This window comes from Camponotus floridanus, unplaced genomic scaffold, assembly GCF_003227725.1.
Source record: "Camponotus floridanus strain SB8 unplaced genomic scaffold, Cflo_v7.5 scaffold1, whole genome shotgun sequence".
In the NCBI taxonomy this organism is placed as follows: Eukaryota; Metazoa; Arthropoda; class Insecta; order Hymenoptera; family Formicidae; genus Camponotus; species Camponotus floridanus.
In genome coordinates, this window is record NW_020229214.1 from 8,766,362 (window position 1) to 8,790,051 (window position 23,690).

The following is a 23,690-nucleotide window of genomic DNA, read 5'->3' on the forward strand; positions in this document are numbered from 1 at the left end:
GCAAGGCGGTGATGGCAAAGGGAAAAAACGAAGCGCATATATCGAGGCCGGTCTACGACGACGACGACGGGGACGCCGGGAACACACACACTCATACAAAAGGAAGGATTCTCCTCCGGTGTCACCGCTGTCCACCGGGCTCCCGATCGGCTACCGCTAGCAAGGGCTGCGAGCCGCTCGAAGGACGATAAAACTATTATACATACAGTCTGCACACAGAATAAGATAAATTAGAGAATAAAAGGCATATAAAAACATGAAACGTTAAACAATTTTGAGTAAACATTCATTTTTAAGGTAAAATATTTTAGGTAAAACTTATTGTATAAAGGATTTTTAGATAGTAATACACTGAATGGTTATTTTTAATAAATGGTTTCTTTAGACGAAAAAAAATTCAACTTTCTTTTTTGTAAAATAAAGTTTCTCTTATTATAATTGTGTAAGTTACATAGAAAAATAATACCATACATTGTTTGTCTCTCTGCTTTTCTAACTTTCTTCAATATTTTGATGAGATTTTACAACTTCCCAGGTAGCAAGATGACGTCTCCAGACGTCTTAATGACGTACAATGACGTCATTAAAACGTTATTAAGATGTCATTTGACGTCACTCTGCTGGGTTATATCCAATGCTACCAGATCATTTTATGTCGCTTTTACAATTTATTAATTTTAGGCTACTAAAGAAAAGTTATACATGTGCATCTCTCTGGATTTGAATTTAAGACACATTTAAAAAATATAGTTTGCTTTACACCAAATCTAATTTAATCAAAATCTGTTTTTTCATTTTTCGCGTCAAGTCGGACAGTTTTGTGCGCTGTATATATGCGATTTATTTTTCTCGAAATATTTATTGAAGAAAAACAACATTTTGATAATATACTCACTAAAAAATGCGCATCTTCTCTACATACTTTTCTCTATATAAATATTTATATAAAATTTTACAAAAATTTATGAGATCTAATAAGAGAGAAAAATGCAAATCACATAATGCAATGCTTTATATATACTAAAGAAGGCTTACTTATATTTACATACAAAAAATTCAACACGCTAACGATCACAAAATTTAACAATATTAAGTTTTCTGTGTAAAACATATCACATTGGTACAAAATATGAAGCTATATATATATATATGATATATACATCAAATTCGTATCTATTTGTATCTATCTGGATCTATAATAATGTGTTCCGACAAATAGAAATTATCTTTAGCAGTACTACCGATATTAAATTTTGAAGCTTGATTTATTAATATATAATAAGTATCCTTTTGATGATAAAATTCCACGACATTTGAGGTGGATTTGATATCTTATCAGCCAGCGCAAGTGAGCAGTACTGCCAAATATACCCTCTAACATTTCTTGAGGAAGTATTTCTATAGAGAGATATGAATAAATGAAGCAATTGTAATGGCTTAATAAGAGTAGTTTTACTTAAAAGATACTTACCATATGAATCACTGTGCGTCAACAACTGAATATCATTTTCCTTAGTAAATTCTTGCAAGGCTGGTGGTACCGCACAACACGTGGTTAAATTAATTTGTACAATATTTGGTTTTATCTATAACAAGAAAATATTAATTAGAATTTATATAAAAGTAAAATTTAATAAAGAAAAAAATAAATAATAGATATTTTACAGCAAGTTATCCTTACATCAGCCCATTGAAATAATTCGATGAATATATTTGTATTAATATCGCTCAATCCGACACTGGATAACTTATCAACTTTTATGTATTCTTCCACTGCAGACCATATTTTTTTTAATGATGACAACATATTCTCTGGCTCTTCGTCACTTTTATAAGCAATCACTAAGGATTCTATGACATTCGTATTTAACGTTTTAAATGCTACAATAAAATGTAATATATTAATAACCTGTGTATAATAATTTTATATATATATATATATATATATATATATAATTAGAATATTATTATTATTAGAACAAACATACTTTGGTCTAGTGCTTCTTTCAACGAATGAACATCGGGTGAAGAGATAAATACTTTTACAGTAATCTTCAAGTCTTTTCTATCGACATCCTGTAAGCTTGTATCCTCTTTTCCATTGATCTGCAATTGTAATCAATAAAACTCTATCAAATATTCATACATTCACATACACATTTCCAATTAATAATTACTAGAAATTATTCATATACGTACAACAATTGTACCATCTCCTTTGTTCTGGTTATCATTGAGGATAATTTTTAATGTCTCGATCAACTGAAATAAAAGAAATCAAGAATATCAATTTTTTTCCAAGGGACAATTCCAAAGAATGTAACGTACATTATAACCTCGACTTCTTGACGATTATAAATCGAGATAATGAGACGATATTATTGAATTACACGTCGCTAGGAGAAACACATTGCAATGCTTGTCAACTGACCTCATCCGTAGAATTTTGACTCGCCTTCTGCCTCGCCTCGCTCAGCGAAAGTATATTCCCGGTGTTGACGAGTAAATTATGCGAAAGCATGCTTAACGATCGATGTGAATTTCTCGCGGCAAATCCGTCTCACTGAGAATCGTCCGAACATTTATACGCTCGCGGTGAAACGTGATGTCATCGCGATCGTGACTGTTCAATTTGCGCTAGAAAAACTGAAACTCTACTCTAGATTATCGTCGGGATTACATCACGTCTCGAAATTCTCGACCTTCTCAACAAACCGGAACAAATTACACAATGTTGTTGATACTATATAATTTCCATTGATTAGTGCAAGCGAAGGAAATACACGCGCGAAAGAGAGAGAAAAAGAGAAAATCTTTTTTTGTGTGAATTTTTTGCTGACGCGAAACGGCTCAGCTCTCTCGATATGTTGCAAGTTACAAGTTTATATGATGCTAGATATTTGAAGTTCGATGATAATGGATTTTCAAACGAATTCGTTACAAATTATAAGGCATTTTTTTCGTCACGAATGCTTAAAACTTTTCAAATTTTTATTTGTTTACATGGCGGCTTGACAATAAATCGATATTTAATCGATAATATAAATATTTTTAATTAAAAGATTTATTTATACATATATGATTATGTCTTCCATTGGCTTTTTTAATTGAAATTTTACGCGACAAATTAAATTGGACTTTGCAAATCACTACATATTATCTTTAAAGTAAAGAAATAATTATTTTATTACCTCATTGTATATATGAAGTATTTTTATCTCATCTTTTTGATAGTAATTGTTGAAAGTAACGTGCATATAATTATGCGATATAAATATACATATATCTCCTTGATCTTAAAAGTTTATTCAGACGGATCTGCAATTTTACAAAATATATTTCCAGAAGAATCGATTGATGGACGAATCTGAAATAAATAAAGGGAATTATTCATCTGGTTAGATTAATTTTATTGACGTATGATATATAGATATCTTTTTCAATATTTATATATTGAATCGATGCAACGATTGGTCGACAAACGATAATCATAGCAGCACTAAAATTACTGTGAAAAATCATATGTCATGCAACATACAATTCATAGTCATTACAAAAATTACACCGTATATATAACGTACAGAGGAATAAATTTGTTGTTTATTACAAAGCTATTCGTTAAAATAACAAATTTGTCGCGAAGCAAAATACACAAATAGGGAAAAGCTTCTTCTAAAGGTTTGCTACACCAACGTTCGCATAAATTTAATGGTGATCGGAAGGAAATCAGATATCTTGCTTATCATTCAACAGTGATAGCCCACGGCAACGTACGATAATATTAAAGAGACGCAAGGAGTGAATTTTTACAGAAATGCCCATCGACATCCCCGCTTTCGCCTATGCTGTTACAGTAGCTGGTGGTGGAATATTAGGTTACGTGAAATCAAGTAAGTTATATTTATGTATATATAAAGTTGTGCTTGGCCATACAAATATTTACAGATGTATATGTTGATGTCTAATCGTTTTCTCATATGCTCAGAGTTTCAAAATAATAATATTCTTTTGTATCCTTTTTCTTGAAGATTCTATTCCGTCATTGGCAGCTGGGCTCTTCTTCGGATCTGTTCTGGGCTACGGGGCTTATCAGACTTCCCAAGATCCGACCAATGTAGCAGTTTTTCTAGGAACTAGTACAGCCCTCGGAGGCTTGATGGGATATCGATTTTACAATAGTGGAAAAATAATGCCAGCTGGAGTAATCGCTATGTTAAGGTATTTTAATACATTTTATATTACAATTTGTGCTATATCCATTTTTATTAATGTTGAAATCATTTTCAGTGCTGCGATGATTGTAAGGACAGTCATGAGATATTTCTCCCAACCGATAAAGACTCAGTGAATATTAACTTTTAAGTGTTAGAGATATTGCATTTAATAATTTACTATTCTTTGGTAAAAGGGTAATTCTATTTAGCAAAAGAATATGATTTGGGAGATTTAATAAGAGATAATTTTGGATAAATGTAAATATAAGTAATATGGTTGAATTAATTTTGATTTTGTGTATAAAATTTCGTAAATTAAATGTATATCAATTATAGTAATATTTCTTAAAATTCTATTCATTTCTTAAAATAAATCTGTTTATTTTAAAATTAATTTATATCAAAATTTTATTATATATATTATATTAATTTATATTTTATTATAAATTATAAACCATGTAATACAGCAAAAATGCAACTTTTTGCAGGAAACTAACACTTACCAATTTTGAATCCTGAATGTTTGACAGCTATGGGATGACTTGACGATTAATAAAATATAACATCCTTCTACGAGCGTGTCTAATAAATTATCTCTCTCTCTTTTAATCTTTTATATTATATTTTTTTATCTACACATATGAGAGCAACCGTACGAAATTCAAACCCAAAAAGCACAGATATCTAAATATTCGCCTAAACTGTTCGAATCAAATGTATCCAACTTCACGTGATGACAGAATTCGTTCCATAAAATGTGTTCGAACATCTATTGGTCAGATTGGGTAGCGTTTGATTGGCCAATAATAAAGAAATTTTTGCTTCTACTATTGTGATTGGTCAACAAAATATTACTGAACGAATAGATTTTTCGGAAATTATAGACGTTTATGTATGTGTTATCTTTTAAAATGAAATTTAATATCTAGGTATTTACATCTAGGCTTTTTTTCAAGGGAGAAAGAGGAGCAGGTGTAGAAAGTGCAACTACACAGGATACATTTATCGTTCGAGCTTGACATGTCATCGACGAAAGTATTGCTTGACGTTGCGTTTAATTGGATATGCGTGTGTGGACACATATAAGCGATCGGGTGGATTAATAAATTCGATTATAGAATCTATCAAGAGGAAGGGGGAGGGGGCACTGCCCCGATTAGTACAATTTCGCCGGTAATTTCCGGAAGTGCCGCTCCTTTTCGGAACGCATCGTGTATGCGAGTGTCTTACGTGTGTAAATAGATTAAATTATCGTTATTAAATAATTGAATAATACGTATTGCATTTTTCTCGCATTTTCCACCTTTAGACGTACCATTTATCCGAGGGATCTATGAATTAATATCTTTCCTTCGTATCGGTAAGAATCGGCTTTTCTTTTTACGAAATATCGCTTTGTAAAAACGCGTAAATGTAATTTCGTCGAACACGTAGAACCCACGTTAATCCCATGCGCGTTCTTACACGTTTCTCTCGCGAAGAATACGTGTAATTTTTTAATCTTGTAATTTTGAGGTTAAGTTTCGCTCTTGACTCGATTTTAGAAATATAATGTAACTAAATATTTTATGATGAATGAATGTCATTTTTATTTTTTTGCGAAACTTTCCTACGTCTTTTTTATTTTTTTGCGAAACTTTCCTATGTTTTCTGTAGAATATATTTCGTAGTGTCTTTGAAGGCACGATTAGATGAATCAGTGAATTGGACGAAGAGAGGTGATGTTTATCTAACTTTTTTTTTGTTCTTTTAGGAATATGAAATGGCAAGAATCGCAGCGTGCGTCGTATTAGTTTATCTTAGTGCGTATTGTATTACGTTAAATGCGGATGAGAGTCATGAGCATAGCAGCGTTAATGATGAAATACAGAAGCCGTCTTACAAAAGTCCAAACCCTTCCGGCTTTGCTTACTTAGCGGAGAACTTTGACAGCGAAGAGAGATTTAAAAAAACGTGGCTGCTATCGGAAGCAAAGAAGAACGATATCGACGAAGATATCGCTGCATATACTGGTTAATACAAAAATTTTCTTCATTTACTTTATTTAACATTTTATTACATTTATTTTATTTAACATAGATTTTAGTCAGCAAAGAAGAACGATATCGACGAAGATATCGCTGCATATACTGGTTAATACAAAAATTTTCTTCATTTATTTTATTCAACATTTTATTACATTTATTTTATTTAACATAGATTTTAGTTAGCAAAGAATGTAAGGGAAAATAAATTTTTCTCAATATTTTTTATTTAACTTTTTGTTATTCACATTAGGAATTTGGGCCATTGAAGAACTTCAGAAACACGCTGAAGATGGAGATCTAGGATTAGTGCTTAAGAGCAAAGCTAGACATGCTGCCATTTCTACTTTATTATCTAAGCCATTTTACTTTGAAGACAAACCCCTAATTGTACAATATGAAGTTAATTTCCAAGAGGGACAGGAATGTGGAGGCGCCTATCTTAAGTTGCTCACGTTAGATGATAAGCATAAAGACTTGAAACAATTCCATGATAAAACACCATATACTATAATGTTTGGGCCTGATAAATGTGGCAATGATCACAAGGTATTAATATATACACTTGTTTTATAATAATTTAATTATATATATATATATATATATATATATATATATATATATATTACGTAAAATATGCATATGTTATATAGATCTGTTTTCAGAAATATTAATTAAAATTAATTGAGAAATTGAACTTTTTTATTTCTGAGCTAGTTTGATAAAAAGAAGTAAAACATTAAATATCAATAAACATCTTGCAAACAAGTACACATTTACATATATCTAAAGTTTATATTTATTTTTTATCTTCAGCTCCATTTTATATTTCGACATAAAAATCCATTGAATGATACAATCACGGAAAAACACTGTAAGAAATCAAAGGATCGACTGGAAGATTATTTCAAAGATAAACAGCCACATCTATATACTTTGATTATACGGCCTGATAATACTTACGAAATTAAAGTGGATAATAAAATGTTAAATTCGGGTTCATTATTAGACGATTTTGTGCCTCCCGTGAATCCACCTTTGGAGATAGAAGATCCCGACGATAAACAGCCCGAGGATTGGGATGATAAAGAAAAGATTCCTGACCCACTGGCAGAGAAACCTGACGATTGGGACGAAGATGCTCCAGCGCAAATAGTCGATGAGGAAGATATTATGCCTGAAGGATGGCTCGAGGATGAACCGCCAATGATACCGAATCCGGATTCGGTTAAGCCTGATGATTGGGATGTTGAGATGGATGGTGAATGGGAAGCTCCGGAAATACCGAATCCAAAATGCGCGGACGCCCCTGGTTGTGGTCCCTATAAGCAAAGAATGAAGAAGAATCCACGATATAAAGGAAAATGGTTGGCACCACTCATCAACAACCCTAATTACAAGGGCAAATGGAAACCTAGACTTATACACAACCCTGATTATTTTAATGATGAACATCCTTTCAAGATGTTACCAATTGTATGTAAACAATAGAACAATTTTCAGTTCTACCAGTATTGTATTAGCAATTATTATAATTAATATGTAAAATTGTTTTAGAGTGCTATTGGTTTTGAGCTATGGTCAATGTCACCTGATATATATTTTGACAATATAATTATAACGGATGATGAGGAAGTTGCAAAGAAATGGGCGGATGAAAGTTTTGAGATTCGACGTGTTAAAATTGCTGAGGAAAGTGTAAGTAATTCTTTTATTTGTAGTTTAGAAAATATTTCGTTATAACAATATAATTTTGCGATATTACGCGAACATTAAAAAGCTATATAAAGATAATAGTGTAAGTATATAAAAATTTAAGCTATAATTAACTTGCCGAATTTAATCATTAACACATTTGAAAAATTGACAAAATTCTTTACATTAGTATGGATTGTAAACACAGGATTCTTTATGGGGTCGAATGATGAAAGCGATGAATTATAAGCCAGGCTGGTGGGCACTGTATTTTTTGTATTGTATAATACCAGTTGTAGCTTACATCTGGTATCTGTACAAACAATTTCGTGAGGTACAATATTCGCGTGTTAAAAGCATTTGCTTGATAAAGCGTAATATCCTATACACAAGTTGCAATAATATATATTTGATAAATTATACACTTTTATAGCATTTACATAATTAGACTTTTTAATAAGTCGTACAATTATGTAGCGTGAAAGGTCAACAAATTACATATAGTATACATGTACATACAATCCTCACCTGCCTAGAATAATAAAAATATATAAAAATAAAAAAATAATCTTGCTATTGTTTAGAGATTAGCAATAGCTTTGCTAATATTATATTAGACTTTGCATACTTTCTGCATATATAATAGGCTTTCCCATATATATAATATGTAGCATTTTGCAATTATCTGATGCAGTGGACTATATGGAATCGAATTGCGACATTTACTGCCGACCATCCATGGATATGGGCAGTATATATATTGCTAGCTGCAGTACCTGTAGTGTTGATAATATACTTTTGCTGCTTCTCAGAGGTACAATATGCTGAATACCAAATAAGCATAACTCAAGTATTCTTGTATAAAAAAGCATAAAGTAATCTTTTTATAGATATTTAGAAATTATGAATATTTTTTGCAATTTTTTGTAAATCGCTTTGTAGAATACATTAAAAGTCATTACTATATAGAATTATTTATTTATTATTAATATTATATGAATGAGGAATATTTTTAAAAGTGCCAAAATAATTTGTATTGTTTAAAATATATTAGGATAAATCGGATTTCAAAGAAGAAGAAGAAGAAGAAAAAGCACCTTTAGAAATAAGCAATGATATTGCAGAAGATGCAGAAAATGAAAATCACCAATCTTTGAATCCCGAACTAACTGAGCAAAAACCTACTACAGAAGAAACAGAAGATACAGAGAAAGAGAAAGAGAAAGAGAAAGAGACTGGAACAGAAGAAATAATTGAAAGTGATAAGGTCAGTAATGAAATATTCAAGTATTTTATAGGACGAATTGTAACCTTAGTTATCATAGTGTAAAATTTTTGTAATATACAGAATGCTCTTTTTCTTTTTTCATTGTTGTGATTGTGACATGAAAATGTGTATAATTATTGCAGGACACATCACCAATCAGTGGTGAAGGACCACGACGAAGGAAACCAAATAAAGAATAGAAAGAAAAATTACAAAAGAAATTACTATCGCGTGCGCACGCGATCTTTGCTGATATTTATGTAATACTGTCACATTCCACGTTACATTTGCTACTGTGGATAGTAGGTGGTCATCAATCACTCTAGCAAATTCAGTCATTGCAATGATGTGATCGATAAGTATTTAATTCCTTGTCTAAGGATATCGATATTTTTGACTACACATATATATGTACATACATACATATATATATGCAAGTCTTCATATTCGAAAAATCATTCTCTCAAATTACATATGCTTTTGTGTTATGAATGATGTACAATGCATATGTATTCATAAGTTTGCAAGAGTGCTGTCCGTTAATTTGGACACTGCCTTAATAACGTATTTATGTATTCTTGCTTATAATGTCATGAAATGTGTTTTAGAATTAAAAATTGAAAACATTGATCTTATTCATCTCATTCGTTTGTTTAATGTCACAATGGGATAAATTATAGTAAAAGATAGCAAAGAGTATAGTATAATATGCAAATACAAGAGACGTTAATTTATATTATAATGTTTATATATCCCAATATTTTAAAATGATTTTTCATGATTCAATCATTGTATTCTTTGACTATTATGGCAGAGTTACATTTAGCTGTGATGCAGGCAGATTATCCAATTAATTGTTGTTTTTATAATCTTTTAATAACTATATATACCATTTTTCTAATATTTAAAAAAATACGTAACTTGAAAAATGTAATCAATTTGTCACTCACTTTACTATAATAGTTGAGCATAAATAATTTGCCGTTATCGTTACAATTATTTGGTGTAATATTCACGATCTTTAATGTGTTATCGAGTTATTTAAGTTAAGAATAAGTCTATATAATATATATTAGTGTAATCAGGTACTACGTTATTTGTATTGATTGACCAAATTGAAGAAAATAAAATTCAAAGAGATAGAAAAGTCAAATATATGAAATTTAAATTTAAATAGTACAATATACTGTTTGACGATATATACTAGGCTTCTTCATTATTTTGCTTAGGAGATATACATACAAATATCGATTATATAAGTATATGTTGGCATTTAAATAAAGTATCAAGTTTATGGACTAGTGGTAGATATTCCAGAACTTTGATAGCACGTTTTACACGTAGGTACAGCGCGTTGCGATAAATGTCCGGGTAGTTTCGTGTGTACCGCCATGCATCTTGTGCATAATACATCGCCGCAGGACCAACAATGATGCTGAAATAAAATTATCGCAAATACAAAAAACGAATGATTTCAAATTATAAGTCAGATCAACAAATATACCTTTCTGTTGAAGGCATCAAATGTGGTGGAGCATCCGCATTCTTCTATATTTCGCGACGATTTCCATTCTAAAGCAACTGTTTTCAATTCATTCTCCAATTGATTCACTTTTAATTTAGCTTTCATCTTTTCATCATGGTTTGTAGCGTTTTCTATTATAGTATCTGATAAAGCGTTTTCTATTATAGTCTCCTTCATAAATTTATTATCAAATTTATGTTTTCCCTTTTTCTGAGAATTATTTGTATTTAAAAGTTGTCCCAAAGAATTGACTCGCTGTTGAAACCGAAAATCAAAAAATAAATTAATAAATATTCAATCCATTTTTGTTAAACTTATCTTACCACTTAAAACATTATCTATTTATATTCTTTGTCAAAATTGAGATACATACTTTTAGCAAAAGTTTCACATGATCTTCTAAAGAACTTGTGTGATCATGGATTGTTAAAAGCAGATTTTCGCACGTTTCTCTAGGATGTATTCCATTCTCAAATCTAAAGTACAAACCTCTCCAAAGACTGTAAAAAGTAATTCGAGTTATGTTTATGGATTATACGCTTTTATATAATAAGTTTTGTTGTATATAAGAGCAACGTATTTATTACATAATAGATTGAGGTGCCAATTTAGGTTGAAGAACATCAGCAGAGTCCTCATTATTATAACGATTGCATCTATAAATTGGACTTATATACTCATTTGTATTATTAGCCAAGTAGCCCCACAAGGAATATGTTCGTTCGGATAATCTGAAATAATAATTCATAATTTTTATCAGAATTTTTTTCATTTATATCACACGTGAAGAATGAAATCGAATGAAAGAGTACCTCAGCATTTGTCGTTCCTTCTCCGAATTTCCGATGAAAGTGCCATGTTGACAACTGTGTACATGATCGTGTAATGTTAAAAGAAAATATTCATTGAATTGAAATTTGTACGGATATTGTTGCAGCAATTGATACGTCGCATCTATGAATTGTGTAAATATCGGCGCGAGTTCTTTACCATCACTGCTAATGTAGCCACAACGATCGCTAAATTTATGACCAAACGACAGCCAATCCTTTTCTATTAAAGCCTAAAAAGTGATTTTTTTTTTTAATAAAATCATATACTGATTATTTATAAGACTAAAATATATTTATTTAAATGGACAATGTATGTGGAATGTTGTGAGAAGGAGAAATAGAACGATATTATACAACAAATATACAAAATAACATTTCTATTGTTATTTTATGTTATTTGTTATATAATAATATTATTGTACGTATATTATGATCTAATGATTTTAAGAAATATTAGGAGTACAAATAAGTCTTCGCCGTTTGACAAAAGATGGTCTCACCAGTAAGTTATGGTTGAAATTGTCAGATGTAAAACGTCATATCGTAAGGTTGGACATCTGGCAATACCATAACCTTGAAATATTAGCGATTTTGTATTAGCATCACATAATTTTTTTCGTGTGAAAATGTCAAGTTTTGAGCTGAATAAGCGTCATTTGCGGGAACTTTTGATTTACTTCTTTAATTTGAAGAAATCTGCAGCTAAGGCGCATCAATTGCTTGTAGAAGCATATGGTGAGGCTGCTTTAAGTGAGAGAAGTTGTCGTGAGTGGTTTCATAAGTTTAAGAACGGTGAGTTTGACGTCGAAGACAAAGAACGTAGCGGAAGGCCGAAAGTGTACGAAGACGCAGAATTGGAAGCATTATTGGAGGAAGATTCGTGCCAAACGCAAGAAGAACTTGCACTTACATTAAGAGTGACTCAACAAGCAATTTCACATCGTTTAAAATCATTGGGAATGATTCAAAAGCAAGGAAATTGGGTTCCATATGAACTGAAGCCGAGAAACGTTGAACGCCGATTTTGCACATGTGAAATGCTGCTTGCCAGGCATAAACGAAAGGGTTTTTTGCATCGTATAGTCACTGGTGATGAAAAATGGATCCACTACGATAACCCAAAGAAGAGGAAATCATGGGAACCACGTGGCCATGCTTCAACATCGACAGCCAAGCCGAATATTCATGAAAAAAAACTCATGTTGTGTATTTGGTGGGATCAGCTTGGTGTTGTGTATTATGAGTTGCTCAAACCGAACGAAATCATTACTGGGGCTCTCTACCGAACACAATTGATGAGATTGAGCCGAGCACTCAAGGAAAAACGCGCCCACTACCACTCTAGAGACGACAAAATTATTCTCCTGCATGATAATGCTCGTCCACATGTTGCGGCGCCGGTCAAAACCTACTTGGAAACACTTAATTGGGAAGTCCTACCCCACCCGCCGTATTCACCAGACATTGCCCCTTCGGATTATCACTTGTTCCGATCGATGGCACATGGCCTGTCCGAGCAGCACTTCACATCATATGAAGATACCAAAAATTGGGTCGATTCGTGGATAGCCTCAAAAGATGAAGAGTTCTTCCGACGCGGTATTCGTATGCTGCCAGAAAGATGGGAAAAAGTAGTGGCTAGCGATGGACAATACTTTGAATGAAATATAAAGTACCGTTCTTTCACAATAAATGCTCAATTTTTGATAAAAAACGGCGGAGACTTATTTGTACTCCTAATATAATAATATTATTGTACGTATATTATGATCTAATGATTTTAAGAAATACATTTTTCAAGATTACTTACCTGAAAACCTTGGATGGTTCTGTAAAATGGATCCAATAATAACGCAGCCAGAGAACATACTTGCGCAGTGCGATCCCATCCATCACTACAATGAACCACTACGCTCACACCGTTTGCAACTGCCCGTGCGATAAACCATGCAGTTTCCAAGATGGAACGAATATGCTTTAACCAGCCACTGCTTTCTAGACCGCTTAAAAACGCACTCATGGAGGTCGATCTTTGCACTAAGTTTAAACAAAAATAGAGATTTAAGAATAACGTGAAAGCGACTGTAATATTGCTGCAATACAGATAATTTTCAGAAAAGTTTTATACTTACAATCCAAAAGTTTATTTAAGCTTGTCCTCATCACATGAATGTTTTCTATTCCGAAGAAATGGAACTTAATATTGTCGTAGAAATTTTCATTCTCGTATCCTTTTCCCGCGGCTCTATTAGCAAAGGCGTTAATCTAATACGATAAAAAAATACAAATTATGTTTCAATTTTTAAAAATACCCCTCTCTTACATTTTCTATGAAAATGAAAATACAAAACTACTATCTCATATACTTATAATACATTTATCAATGAAATAATTAAGTATTAATTCGATTTAAATAGTGATCGTAAATAAACTGTGCTTTCCAAAATTTTAGATGCTTAAAAAAATTTATTTTTTATTATAAAAATAGAAAAAGATAATATACAATATATATATATATATATATAAGAGATATAATATAAGATTTTAATGTCTCCATTCAGTTTTGCAACAGAAAGTTATATTTTAATTGAATACTCACCCGCGGTCTTGTATCCACAACATACATATATCTCGAATTAGGATTTGTACATAATATATTATACATCATTTGTTCATCTTCGGGACATCTTGTGCTGAATCCCGAGAGTGGTTGACTGCAGCGACAAATAGCAGCCTAAAAAATTATTTTATTTGAAATGTTTTTATTCAAGTGCTACATTCAATTTATCTTTTTTTTCACCTTGTTTGAATGCAAATATGTTAAAACTGGTAACCTTCCTCTGCTTCTAAATCTTGCACTACCCAATAAAATGTTGTTAGTACATGTACTAGGAACATATAAATACCTTGGATAAGTATCGCAAAGCTGAAAGAATTTATATGATTTAATTAACAATATTGAGAAGGGAAAACAGACGTTTGGAATAGAAATAGAGGAAGGTATATACCTCATAATTAGTATTTAAATATGAAAGTGACCATTCTTCGTTCGGGACACCCTGTCGTTGAAATTCACTCTGCACGTTGAAAAAATTCCATCCTGCATGTTGAGGTAGTGTGTCTTCGCTTTCTTGATAATTAAAACAATACAGGTCTTCTAAACTAGCTAATACAAGAAACAAGAGATCAATGTCAATAATTGCTTCTTAAAATGTATATTAAAATGTATATTATGTAACAAATACAGTTTAATTAAAAAATTTAATTAATATTTATATATTTATTAGTTAATACTTAAAAGATTCTTAGGAGGTACTAATAAAGAAGATTGAGATATAAATATGTGTTACCTGGACAAGATAATTTTAATAATGTGAGATAAATCTCATGACAATCACGTTCCTTTGGAATAACAAATGTAACAATGAAGAAATGTTTGCATTTAATGTACAATGGTGATCCTGTGGTTGTTAATGGTTGTTTCTCTATATTAGAGATATGTGTATATAACACCTGCAATTATAACATTAAAAAAATCATTATTTTTATCTCAAACTGATCAATAGATATTGAGCTTGATATAATTTACCCATATTTTCTTCTTGCCGCTTCTTTCAACAAAAATGAGATGTGTCACTGTCAAGTAGAGAGAACCGATGGAATGATTATTGCTATATTTATCCAACATTCTCACGTTTTCTACCTGCAAACGTATTGTTTCCTGGAAAACTTATACTATGTACATAAATATAAAAATAGGGAAGCTTTTTAAAAAGTTACTACCGCATTTATTTTCAGTATAGCTTAATTATAATAAGAAATGTTAATAAATATAAAATTTATACATGTGATCCTGACATTCAGCTATCTGTCAATTTGTTACTGACAGAATTAGATAAAGCATTAAAATGAATATTAAATTAAAAATCGCGCTTAGTGCTCGTTAGTACCTTAGGAATCTTTATCTGCTCCATTTTTAGAATCTTTGAAAACAAGTACACGTACAATACAAATTAAATTTTATTTTTTAGGCGATAACGATTAATACCATATGCGATTAATATATATACACATTATTTAATTTTCACGAATGGATTAAAAAAGTCATTTATTCTCAGTCTAATATTTATTTCAAGTGTAAATCGTTTGTCGGATAACTAAAACTAATAGGCAAGATTTGCTATTACTCCCATCACTTTTATCGAAGTGACAGATTGCAATATGTAGCAGCACACGAACTGTCATTTAAACCTCGGAGTATATTGTATTTATAGAGAGCTTCGAGCTTTTTTTAAAAAACCTGCAGAAGATAATGTAGAAAGTCAAATATATAGACGTATGTACTATCAGTCGATACTGAAGTATATATGTTATAAAGTTGACAGATGGCGGATACAATTGTGACCTGCCTGATGGAAACATTTCTTGTTAAATGCGTTTTCTCTTCGCGAGATTTCACCTGTCAAACTTTAATCCCATTTGGATTTATTATGAAATGAAATATATAATGCTATCCGAAAGTGCTTATTATTAAAAGAAAACGGATATGGAAAAGGTTAACACGGACGAGTTGATTTCGAAATTAATTTCCGGCACATATGAGGAATTTTGTGACAGTATTGTTGTGTTTTTAGAAATTGTGAGTATATCATGTGATATATATGAGTATACATGTGATTGCGAAATGTAAAATATATATTTCTTATAAATTTATATTGAAAACTTTACAGCAATTTTATTTCATTTTAATTCATTGACTTTAGCAGCAATTTTGTGTGATAAAATTTAAACATTCTATGTCATAATCATTCAAAAATTAATTTTCTTTATTTTACTTATTTTATTCTATGAATTAATATTTATTTAGAAAGATATTCTCAATTTTTTATTCTTTTAAAAATAATGTAAACGAATTATTCATGTTTTGCAACTTATGTTTTAGTATGATAAGAAGACTAATTTTGAAGAGTTGAATAATAACTGTTTACGAGAGAAGCTATGGAAGAGATTGTTTTATTATTTAACAGATTACACTCATTTAAATCATCATCATCATTGCTTAGCTGCTTTGAGAATACTTAGGTAATTTGACTATATTACAGATATATATCTCATGGAATAATTACAGCAATGCAAAATATCTATAATATATCACTAAATTGACAATTTACAAAAATATTTAATAATTATTAAAATCTCTTTAAGAAATAATTATCATATTGCAATATAATATTGGAATAAGAAATAGATTATAATTTATTCTATCATTGAATATTATGTAGCAGTTAATTACAGTATTATATTTAGCCTAATGTTACAATCATTTTTTTCTAATTGTCCTTATATTTAAAGATTGATTTGAGAAAAATATGAATATGTCATATAGAAACAGATCATTTATTTAATTTGTTATTAAAATATATATTTTTTTAATCTATATACATAAGCTATATTTTTGTACATTTGATCTAATTTTTACACATTTTTGTTTTAGTCGAGATAAAACCAATTTGAATGATTTAATTACTGACGAAGCAATAAAAATTATATTGCAAAATGCAGTCTTGACAAAAATATGCGAAGAAGACCAAATCTCATATACAATTGGTAACAATAACTGGAAAATTTTTTCTATGGATTAGGCAGATAAATGCAATATATATTTTTGGATTAATAATTTAATCTTAAAACTATGTATAAATATTCTAGAATAATTTCTACATGTATTTATGCCGTTTACGTTTATTAAATGATATATGTATTTTTATACATAAATATTTTTAATTGCAGTTACAATAGAATCACTAAAATTATTGTGCAATTTATTATTTAATAGTCTAAAAGTGCAACAATCGAAAGTATTAATATCTTCCTTGCCTTATCTTATTGATCGTGTTAAAAACTATACAACTAATGTTCCCTACAATGTCAAATTATTTGACATGAGAATACTATTTCTTCTTACTGCATTAAATATATCTACAAGGGATATAGTCAAAACTGACTTATGTGGTGATATATGTCTTATTAAAATAATAGAGGAATTTGTGACACAAAATTGTGATAATAAGACAACTGTAATTAAGGTAAAGAAATTTATTACATATTGTAAGTTTATATACGCGGATATATATTTATATATACATATTTATATCTAAAAATGACCTTAAATATTATTTTCAGAATGAAGAAATAATGATAATTTGTGAAGTTTTAAAAGTTCTATTTAATTTGTATATACATTCTGATGATACTGGAGTTGAAGATCAAGAGAAATATAAAAATTTAGTATTAATTTTATATAAATTATTAATATTTAAATATCCGATACAACAAGATGATTTGGAAAGGTACAATATATTTTGGTGATAATAATAGCTATTGTGTGTTGCGAGAAAAACTACACCTATTCTGATGTATGTATTATCTTATTTTATAGCAATGTCGTCAACTTATTAACTGTAATACCATCTAGTTGTTACACACCAATTATACAATCTGTTGAGAGCGACGATTGCAAAAATGTATATCAAAATATGGATATGAGCGCTATATGCGTTTTGCTTAGATTTTTAGATCAAAGATTAGACTATACGAAGAATTTGATAGAAAATATCTCTCCAATAGTTACTGCGTTAATTAGACTCGTCAAATCAAAGAGGATTATTCGCAAATATGTAAGACTGCAGGTAAAATTTCACAATCTCAAATTGAGATATTATTTTTCGAGTAATTAAATTTTTTTCATGAGAGTAATGTATTAAAATCATAAAAAAGAAAAATTTGGAAAAAAATTCTTGTCCTCAGAAAAAAATTATCAGAAATAATAAATTTTTTAAAAAAATCTTGATCACATTTTTCATATATAATATATATATATATATATATATATATATATATATATATATATATATATAGAGAGAGAGAGAGAGAGAGAGAGAGAGAGAATTGTAGCATAGAATATAAATTTAAAATTTTTCAAATTTACAAATATAGTACAAATTAATATAATGCAATTATATAATATATATATATATATATATATATATATATATATATATATATATAATTTACAAATACAAAATATAAATTTTTTAATTTCAGATTTTACCTCCATTAAAAGATGTGATGAATCGCCCTGAAGAAGGAACGACATTGAGAGCCAAATTATGTAAATTATTAACTTCACCTCTCACAGAATTACGTGACCTAGTCGCAGAACTTTTATTTATTCTTTGTAAAGAGAATGGTATTTATCTGTTTTATTAAAATATTATATAATTCTTACAGGATGATTTCATCCACAATTACCAGAATTGCCAGAATATCCAGAATATCGCAGTTATAATATAATAAATATTTTTTCTACAGTTAGTCGCATGGTGAAATATACAGGATATGGAAATGCGGCAGGTATGTTCGCTAAGAAAGGACTATTAGCAAAGTCTAGCCAGACGGAGACGAATTATTCTTCGGAATCGGAAGACAGTGAAACGGAAGAATATCTAAAGGTTAAAGAGCAGTAAGTACAAGATTTATTTCAAAGGTGAAATTTTGTCTCGGATATTTTACAAATAATGTTCTTCATATCAAGAATAAACCCAGTAACCGGATGTTTCGAGAGTCCCAAATCAAATCCGCTTGAAGGTATGACAGATGTGCAAAAGGAATACGAAGCCTTACAACTAGTAAATCTTGTTGACAAGTTAACGAGGTGAGCTGTGCATTGAGACTTTATTTATTTGTCACAGATTAAAAAGATATGCGTGAGATATACAATCATATCAGTTGTCTAATCCTAAAGCCATTATTTTTACGCATTTATAATATTACTATTTTTTTAAATATGTATATATATGTAAATCTGTAATATCATCTGTAAACGCTACAATGTGTGGTCGTAATTTTTTATATATAAAAAAATATATCGAAATAATGTTGTTTAGGGAGGGAGTCGTGCGTCCTTGCCGCATCGGCGACGATGGAAAACCGAAACCCATAGAACACGTTCTCGAATTACAGGACGAATTACCAAAACAGCAATACGGCAGAAAGGACTCCGGCTCTGAATAAATATATTTCCAAAATACAGTGATCTGTATGTATAGATATATCGATTTCGAATAAAGACATCTAAAGTGTAATAATTTATCTCTGTTATATATGTGTAGGCCTGTACCAAGTCGTTACTGTTTGTTAGACAAATATCACTAACGATTGTCGAAATTATGAAGAATTACGTAAAATATATCTGTAAACATAAAAATGCGGTGATAAAAATATCGTGTGAAAAAAAACATCGAGTTGAGAAAATTCACAAGTCGTTTCGCATAAATTAAATCGCGTCCCAGGAGATTGCTGTGAATAAAAAGAATTTGATATTTAGTTGATTACTTTATTGAAAAAGAACAAAGAACAACATTACAAATTAAACAATTGGCAGGAAATAAAAAATATATAACAGTTTCTCCAAAATCACATGAAATATTTAAACATTACAATTTTGGTAAAATGTGTTATGTGCTTTGTGAGCATCACAATATATTATTATTGCATTGCAGCCTATGCGCAGACAAGAATGTATATCTCTACACGTTTCAAGTAACTGCATATAGTGATATATCATTTGAGAATATCTTAGTATAGGATAGTACATATGAATTGACAGGCAATGGCAAATTGAGTTGATATGATGAAGCAATGTACGATCAACGGAGAGCATTTATTTTTTTTTTTTTTAAGGCTAAATTCTGTGTCCATCCTATAATAAAATATTTTCAATATAATACATTTGACAAATATATATATAAGTAGCAAATGTCCCATATCTTTAATTATGTAATACGGTATGTAGATTAAAATATTTTTTTTCCTTTTTTTTTTGTAAAAGTGTATATAGATGTGTATACGTATAATACCATTAAATTTGAATATATTTTATATAAAAATGAAACTTAAAATTTTGTAGATAGATACAAGATATATATAGAAAAAAAGCTGATATGCCGTAAATAAAAAGAAAAATAAAAACAGGAAAAAAAAGAGAGAGTTGTAGATCTGTGTTACAGATATCTCGGGGACTAGCCTTGATAAACTTTGGAAGATTAAAAATTCGTAAAACTCGTAAACTAAGAGATAGATACATATTGAAATACTTTGAAATTCAAGTCCGACGACAGGGGATAGAGAAGGTGCTTAATACAAAGGCTGAGTAATAGTTTTCGAGGAAACTGATTTGTGTGTACACAGTCGCGCGACCTGGACGTGTATAGCTCTAAATAATACATTACAAGGTGACCATGCTCCTTGGCATCCCATTAGCATATAAAAAATATATCGGTATATATTTCACGCTTTCCATATTGCATTACAATTTATCTTTTCTCATCAGTTGTACTATTCTCATACAGTTTACATTTTGAAGTAGAAGTGTGATGTCGGAACATTTAAAATCTTTTCCTTTTCCGGAGATATAGTTCGTTTCTTATGCAAAATACCAATGGAGGTTTCAGGAAAACATGGTTTACACAGCGTAATCCATAATCAGTTTTCGCACACAAGACAGCTCTATTACAGATATAATGTTGTGTATAATACAAGTTAAAAATAATTGGAAAAAAAAATGTTCATTCCGAATACATGTTATTCATGTGTGTTAGATATAAATCCGAGAAAAACTAATGCTAAACTAATTTTGCGTAGAGAAATGTACCAGGCTAAACTTTCGGTAAAGCGATCGCTCTTGACGTTACAACAGATGCTTATTCTCCGCGTTTATGACAAGTCAATCCGTTGCTAACAAGAAAAGCCTTCTACGAACGAAATCGATGTAATGCCGGCAAATAAATGCAATCGCTTTACCGCAGAAAGTTGTTCTCGTTCAACCTCGCAATCGCTACTTAAAATTAAAGTGGAAACGCGGGAGAGATCAGGGGTATATTCGTGGGTATGCTACTTGAAACGTCGACACCTTTTAGCATACCAAGTTGGAATGCAACTGTATGTAACGCGTGTTCAGTGGTCAATTTGATATGTAAACAAAGTACCTCCAAAAGGAACGTGTGTTGTAATATTTAAAATAAATATTACACGCGTATGTGTGTCTGTGTATGTATATACAGGGCAATGGCGAAAGCATTTCTCTTTTACCCTCATTTCTCAGCCTGTTAAGTATTACATTGTGTAAACTAATGCAAATAAATAAAGCTAGTGCTGTTTGAGGAATGAAACCAAGTAACAGTATATACGCCTTTTAACACGCCTTTCGCGTTACACTTATCGTCTAAAGATAGAATATATTAAATATTTGTACTTTAACTGACTAAGCAAGGATTTAATCTTATAATTTTTGTCTTCTTATTCTAAAAACTTCGATATCCTGACACGACGCGAAAAAAAAAACTCAAAAGAGACGAATAAAATAAACTTATAAGGAATAAAAACAATTCATAAGCAATATACATGTTATATAAATACTCTGATTAGTCTGTTTTGGCACTAAAGAATTTAATTTATCTATCTCATAAAATGTGTATGTGAAGGATAAAATGATTGATTTTTGGAATGCAGTTAAATCGTAAAGTTACAATTAATATGAATACTCGTTACATTTATACGAACTATATAATCGCTCTCTCTTCTGCTTCTTTCAATGAAGTAGTACGACAAGCTGTAATACAATTCGTTGTCATCCCACCTCAGATTGAGTATTTGAAACAAAGAAAAAAAGAAACAAAAAAGTGAAAATATGACAACAATTAAAAAATTAAAGCAAAAACGAATAAACGTGAAAAAGAACACAACTAAAATGCAAATAAATTGTTGTGCAATAGAAACCGCGATAACGTTCTTTTTCTTTATTATTTATCTCAAATAAGAGAGATACATCGAGAAATTTTTATAAAACCAATTAAACAAAACAATATATAAATAATATAAATACACATTTATATGGAAGCAGTTCCGTGTTTTTTTAGTTAAATATACCATAAATAAAAATGTGATAGATCAAAATGGAGCAAAGCTCAACCGTATATATATAAACCTCTGGCAATATATATTTGCCGAAGGAATTATTTCTAATGTATCCGGATAAGAGTACGCTATAATAGCGTCGGAAACAGCCAATCGAACACATAATGCTTGCATAAAGATAAAATTAGTGATATATAAGACGATGTATATGAGCGCGCGAGTAAGGAATAAAAATATTGTTACAAAAATAATGCAGAACGCTTACCACATAATACAATAACTATAACTTTTTCTTTTTTCGTTTTTTTTTGTCTTTTTTTCTTTTTGATCATAGACTTTTCTTCCCTCTTTCTTTTTCTGTCAATATATAATAACTTACAAATATGTATAAATATGTATAACTTAAATTATGCTGAAAGATATGAAAAAAAAGAAAAAAAAATGATCACGGATCTTTAATGTATAAGCCATGTGTAATAAAATGTAGTGATTTGCTGTTAATTTAATGTAAGATAATCCTTTTTTTTGTTACGCTTTCTCTTCATTTATAACCAGCTATATAATGTTAATTGGCCATGCCCTAATCAATATAGCAAAGTCATAACTCTTTTTTTTTTTAGGATTCTAGGAAGACTATGATTAACCGTAGGCTAGAATTCAGTTTATGTCGTGTCATGTTAATCCTATCATTTATATAATTGTAGATGTCATTATGAACCTCGCACAGCAGTAATTCTTATTGTATAATATATGCGATTTTCTTTCTTTTCAAAATCAGGAACATATTCGTGTCTGTGTGTGTGTGTGTGTGTGTGTGTACGTGTATGATATATAGCAACAATTTTCCTTTCTTCTCCGAATACACGACATATTTTATGATTGACAAATATTTTGTCTTGCGCAATTTTAAATTTTATTTTTAGATTAGAGTAGAGCAGCTTTTTGAATGCTCGTAATTGTCTTCCTCGTGTGTTGTATCGTAAAATAGTTAGTGTTTGTAAAACGGCATGTTAAAAGTAAATTTTGAATTAAGAATAAATAACATATTATTTGTGCCAATTTTGATTTATAAATAAAACAAATGACAATTACTACAGTTACGAAAGTAAATGATACCGAAAATAAAATTGCACAGCGCATAAAAAAAAAGAAAAAAAA

The 23,690-nt window shown here is 30.1% G+C and overlaps 5 protein-coding genes across 8 annotated transcripts; 3 read left to right on the plus strand and 2 right to left on the minus strand.

Moving 5' to 3' along the window:
• Positions 1–415: 415 nt before the first annotated feature.
• LOC105251392 (glutamate--cysteine ligase regulatory subunit) lies at positions 416–3,367 on the minus strand. Of its 2 annotated transcripts, XM_025415473.1 has the most exons (7): positions 3,192–3,367; positions 2,432–2,646; positions 2,200–2,262; positions 1,989–2,106; positions 1,682–1,881; positions 1,472–1,586; positions 416–1,398 (listed from the first exon to the last, which is right to left on the minus strand). In XM_025415473.1, exons 2-7 carry the CDS (start codon positions 2,519–2,521, stop codon positions 1,247–1,249), a joined length of 738 nt encoding a protein of 245 aa, XP_025271258.1. In that variant the 5' UTR covers positions 2,522–2,646; positions 3,192–3,367; the 3' UTR covers positions 416–1,246. The 2 variants fall into 2 exon arrangements, with proteins under 2 accessions (XP_025271258.1, XP_025271252.1); XM_025415467.1 differs by lacking the exon at positions 3,192–3,367 and having other exon boundaries at positions 2,432–2,910.
• A 140-nt stretch (positions 3,368–3,507) lies between these two features.
• On the plus strand, positions 3,508–4,785 carry LOC105251391 (transmembrane protein 14C). 2 transcript variants are annotated; one of them, XR_003123781.1, is made up of 4 exons: positions 3,508–3,890; positions 4,029–4,218; positions 4,288–4,472; positions 4,703–4,785. XR_003123781.1 is itself a non-coding variant. In XM_025415510.1 (3 exons), exons 1-3 carry the CDS (start codon positions 3,815–3,817, stop codon positions 4,346–4,348), a joined length of 327 nt encoding a protein of 108 aa, XP_025271295.1. In that variant the 5' UTR covers positions 3,508–3,814; the 3' UTR covers positions 4,349–4,502. The 2 variants fall into 2 exon arrangements, 1 of the variants encoding a protein (XP_025271295.1); XM_025415510.1 differs by lacking the exon at positions 4,703–4,785 and having other exon boundaries at positions 4,288–4,502.
• Positions 4,786–5,204: 419 nt separating this feature from the next.
• On the plus strand, positions 5,205–9,934 carry LOC105251390 (calnexin-like). The gene is made up of 9 exons (XM_011258187.3): positions 5,205–5,387; positions 5,524–5,574; positions 5,968–6,226; positions 6,492–6,787; positions 7,055–7,714; positions 7,796–7,936; positions 8,628–8,747; positions 8,988–9,200; positions 9,344–9,934. Exons 3-9 carry the CDS (start codon positions 5,977–5,979, stop codon positions 9,398–9,400), a joined length of 1,737 nt encoding a protein of 578 aa, XP_011256489.2. The 5' UTR covers positions 5,205–5,387; positions 5,524–5,574; positions 5,968–5,976; the 3' UTR covers positions 9,401–9,934.
• Positions 9,935–10,134: 200 nt separating this feature from the next.
• LOC105251389 (myotubularin-related protein 6) lies at positions 10,135–15,790 on the minus strand. 2 transcript variants are annotated; one of them, XM_011258184.2, is made up of 13 exons: positions 15,509–15,790; positions 15,148–15,261; positions 14,909–15,071; positions 14,567–14,724; positions 14,359–14,484; positions 14,158–14,292; positions 13,691–13,823; positions 13,369–13,595; positions 11,538–11,788; positions 11,313–11,456; positions 11,099–11,225; positions 10,705–10,980; positions 10,135–10,635 (listed from the first exon to the last, which is right to left on the minus strand). In XM_011258184.2, exons 1-13 carry the CDS (start codon positions 15,530–15,532, stop codon positions 10,492–10,494), a joined length of 2,022 nt encoding a protein of 673 aa, XP_011256486.1. In that variant the 5' UTR covers positions 15,533–15,790; the 3' UTR covers positions 10,135–10,491. The 2 variants fall into 2 exon arrangements, with proteins under 2 accessions (XP_011256486.1, XP_011256485.1); XM_011258183.2 differs by having other exon boundaries at positions 15,148–15,279.
• A 157-nt stretch (positions 15,791–15,947) lies between these two features.
• On the plus strand, positions 15,948–20,325 carry LOC105251388 (synembryn). Its single transcript, XM_011258181.3, has 10 exons — positions 15,948–16,197; positions 16,501–16,640; positions 17,053–17,165; positions 17,349–17,644; positions 17,742–17,908; positions 17,998–18,247; positions 18,663–18,807; positions 18,930–19,080; positions 19,153–19,272; positions 19,505–20,325. Exons 1-10 carry the CDS (start codon positions 16,105–16,107, stop codon positions 19,629–19,631), a joined length of 1,602 nt encoding a protein of 533 aa, XP_011256483.1. The 5' UTR covers positions 15,948–16,104; the 3' UTR covers positions 19,632–20,325.
• Positions 20,326–23,690: the final 3,365 nt, after the last annotated feature.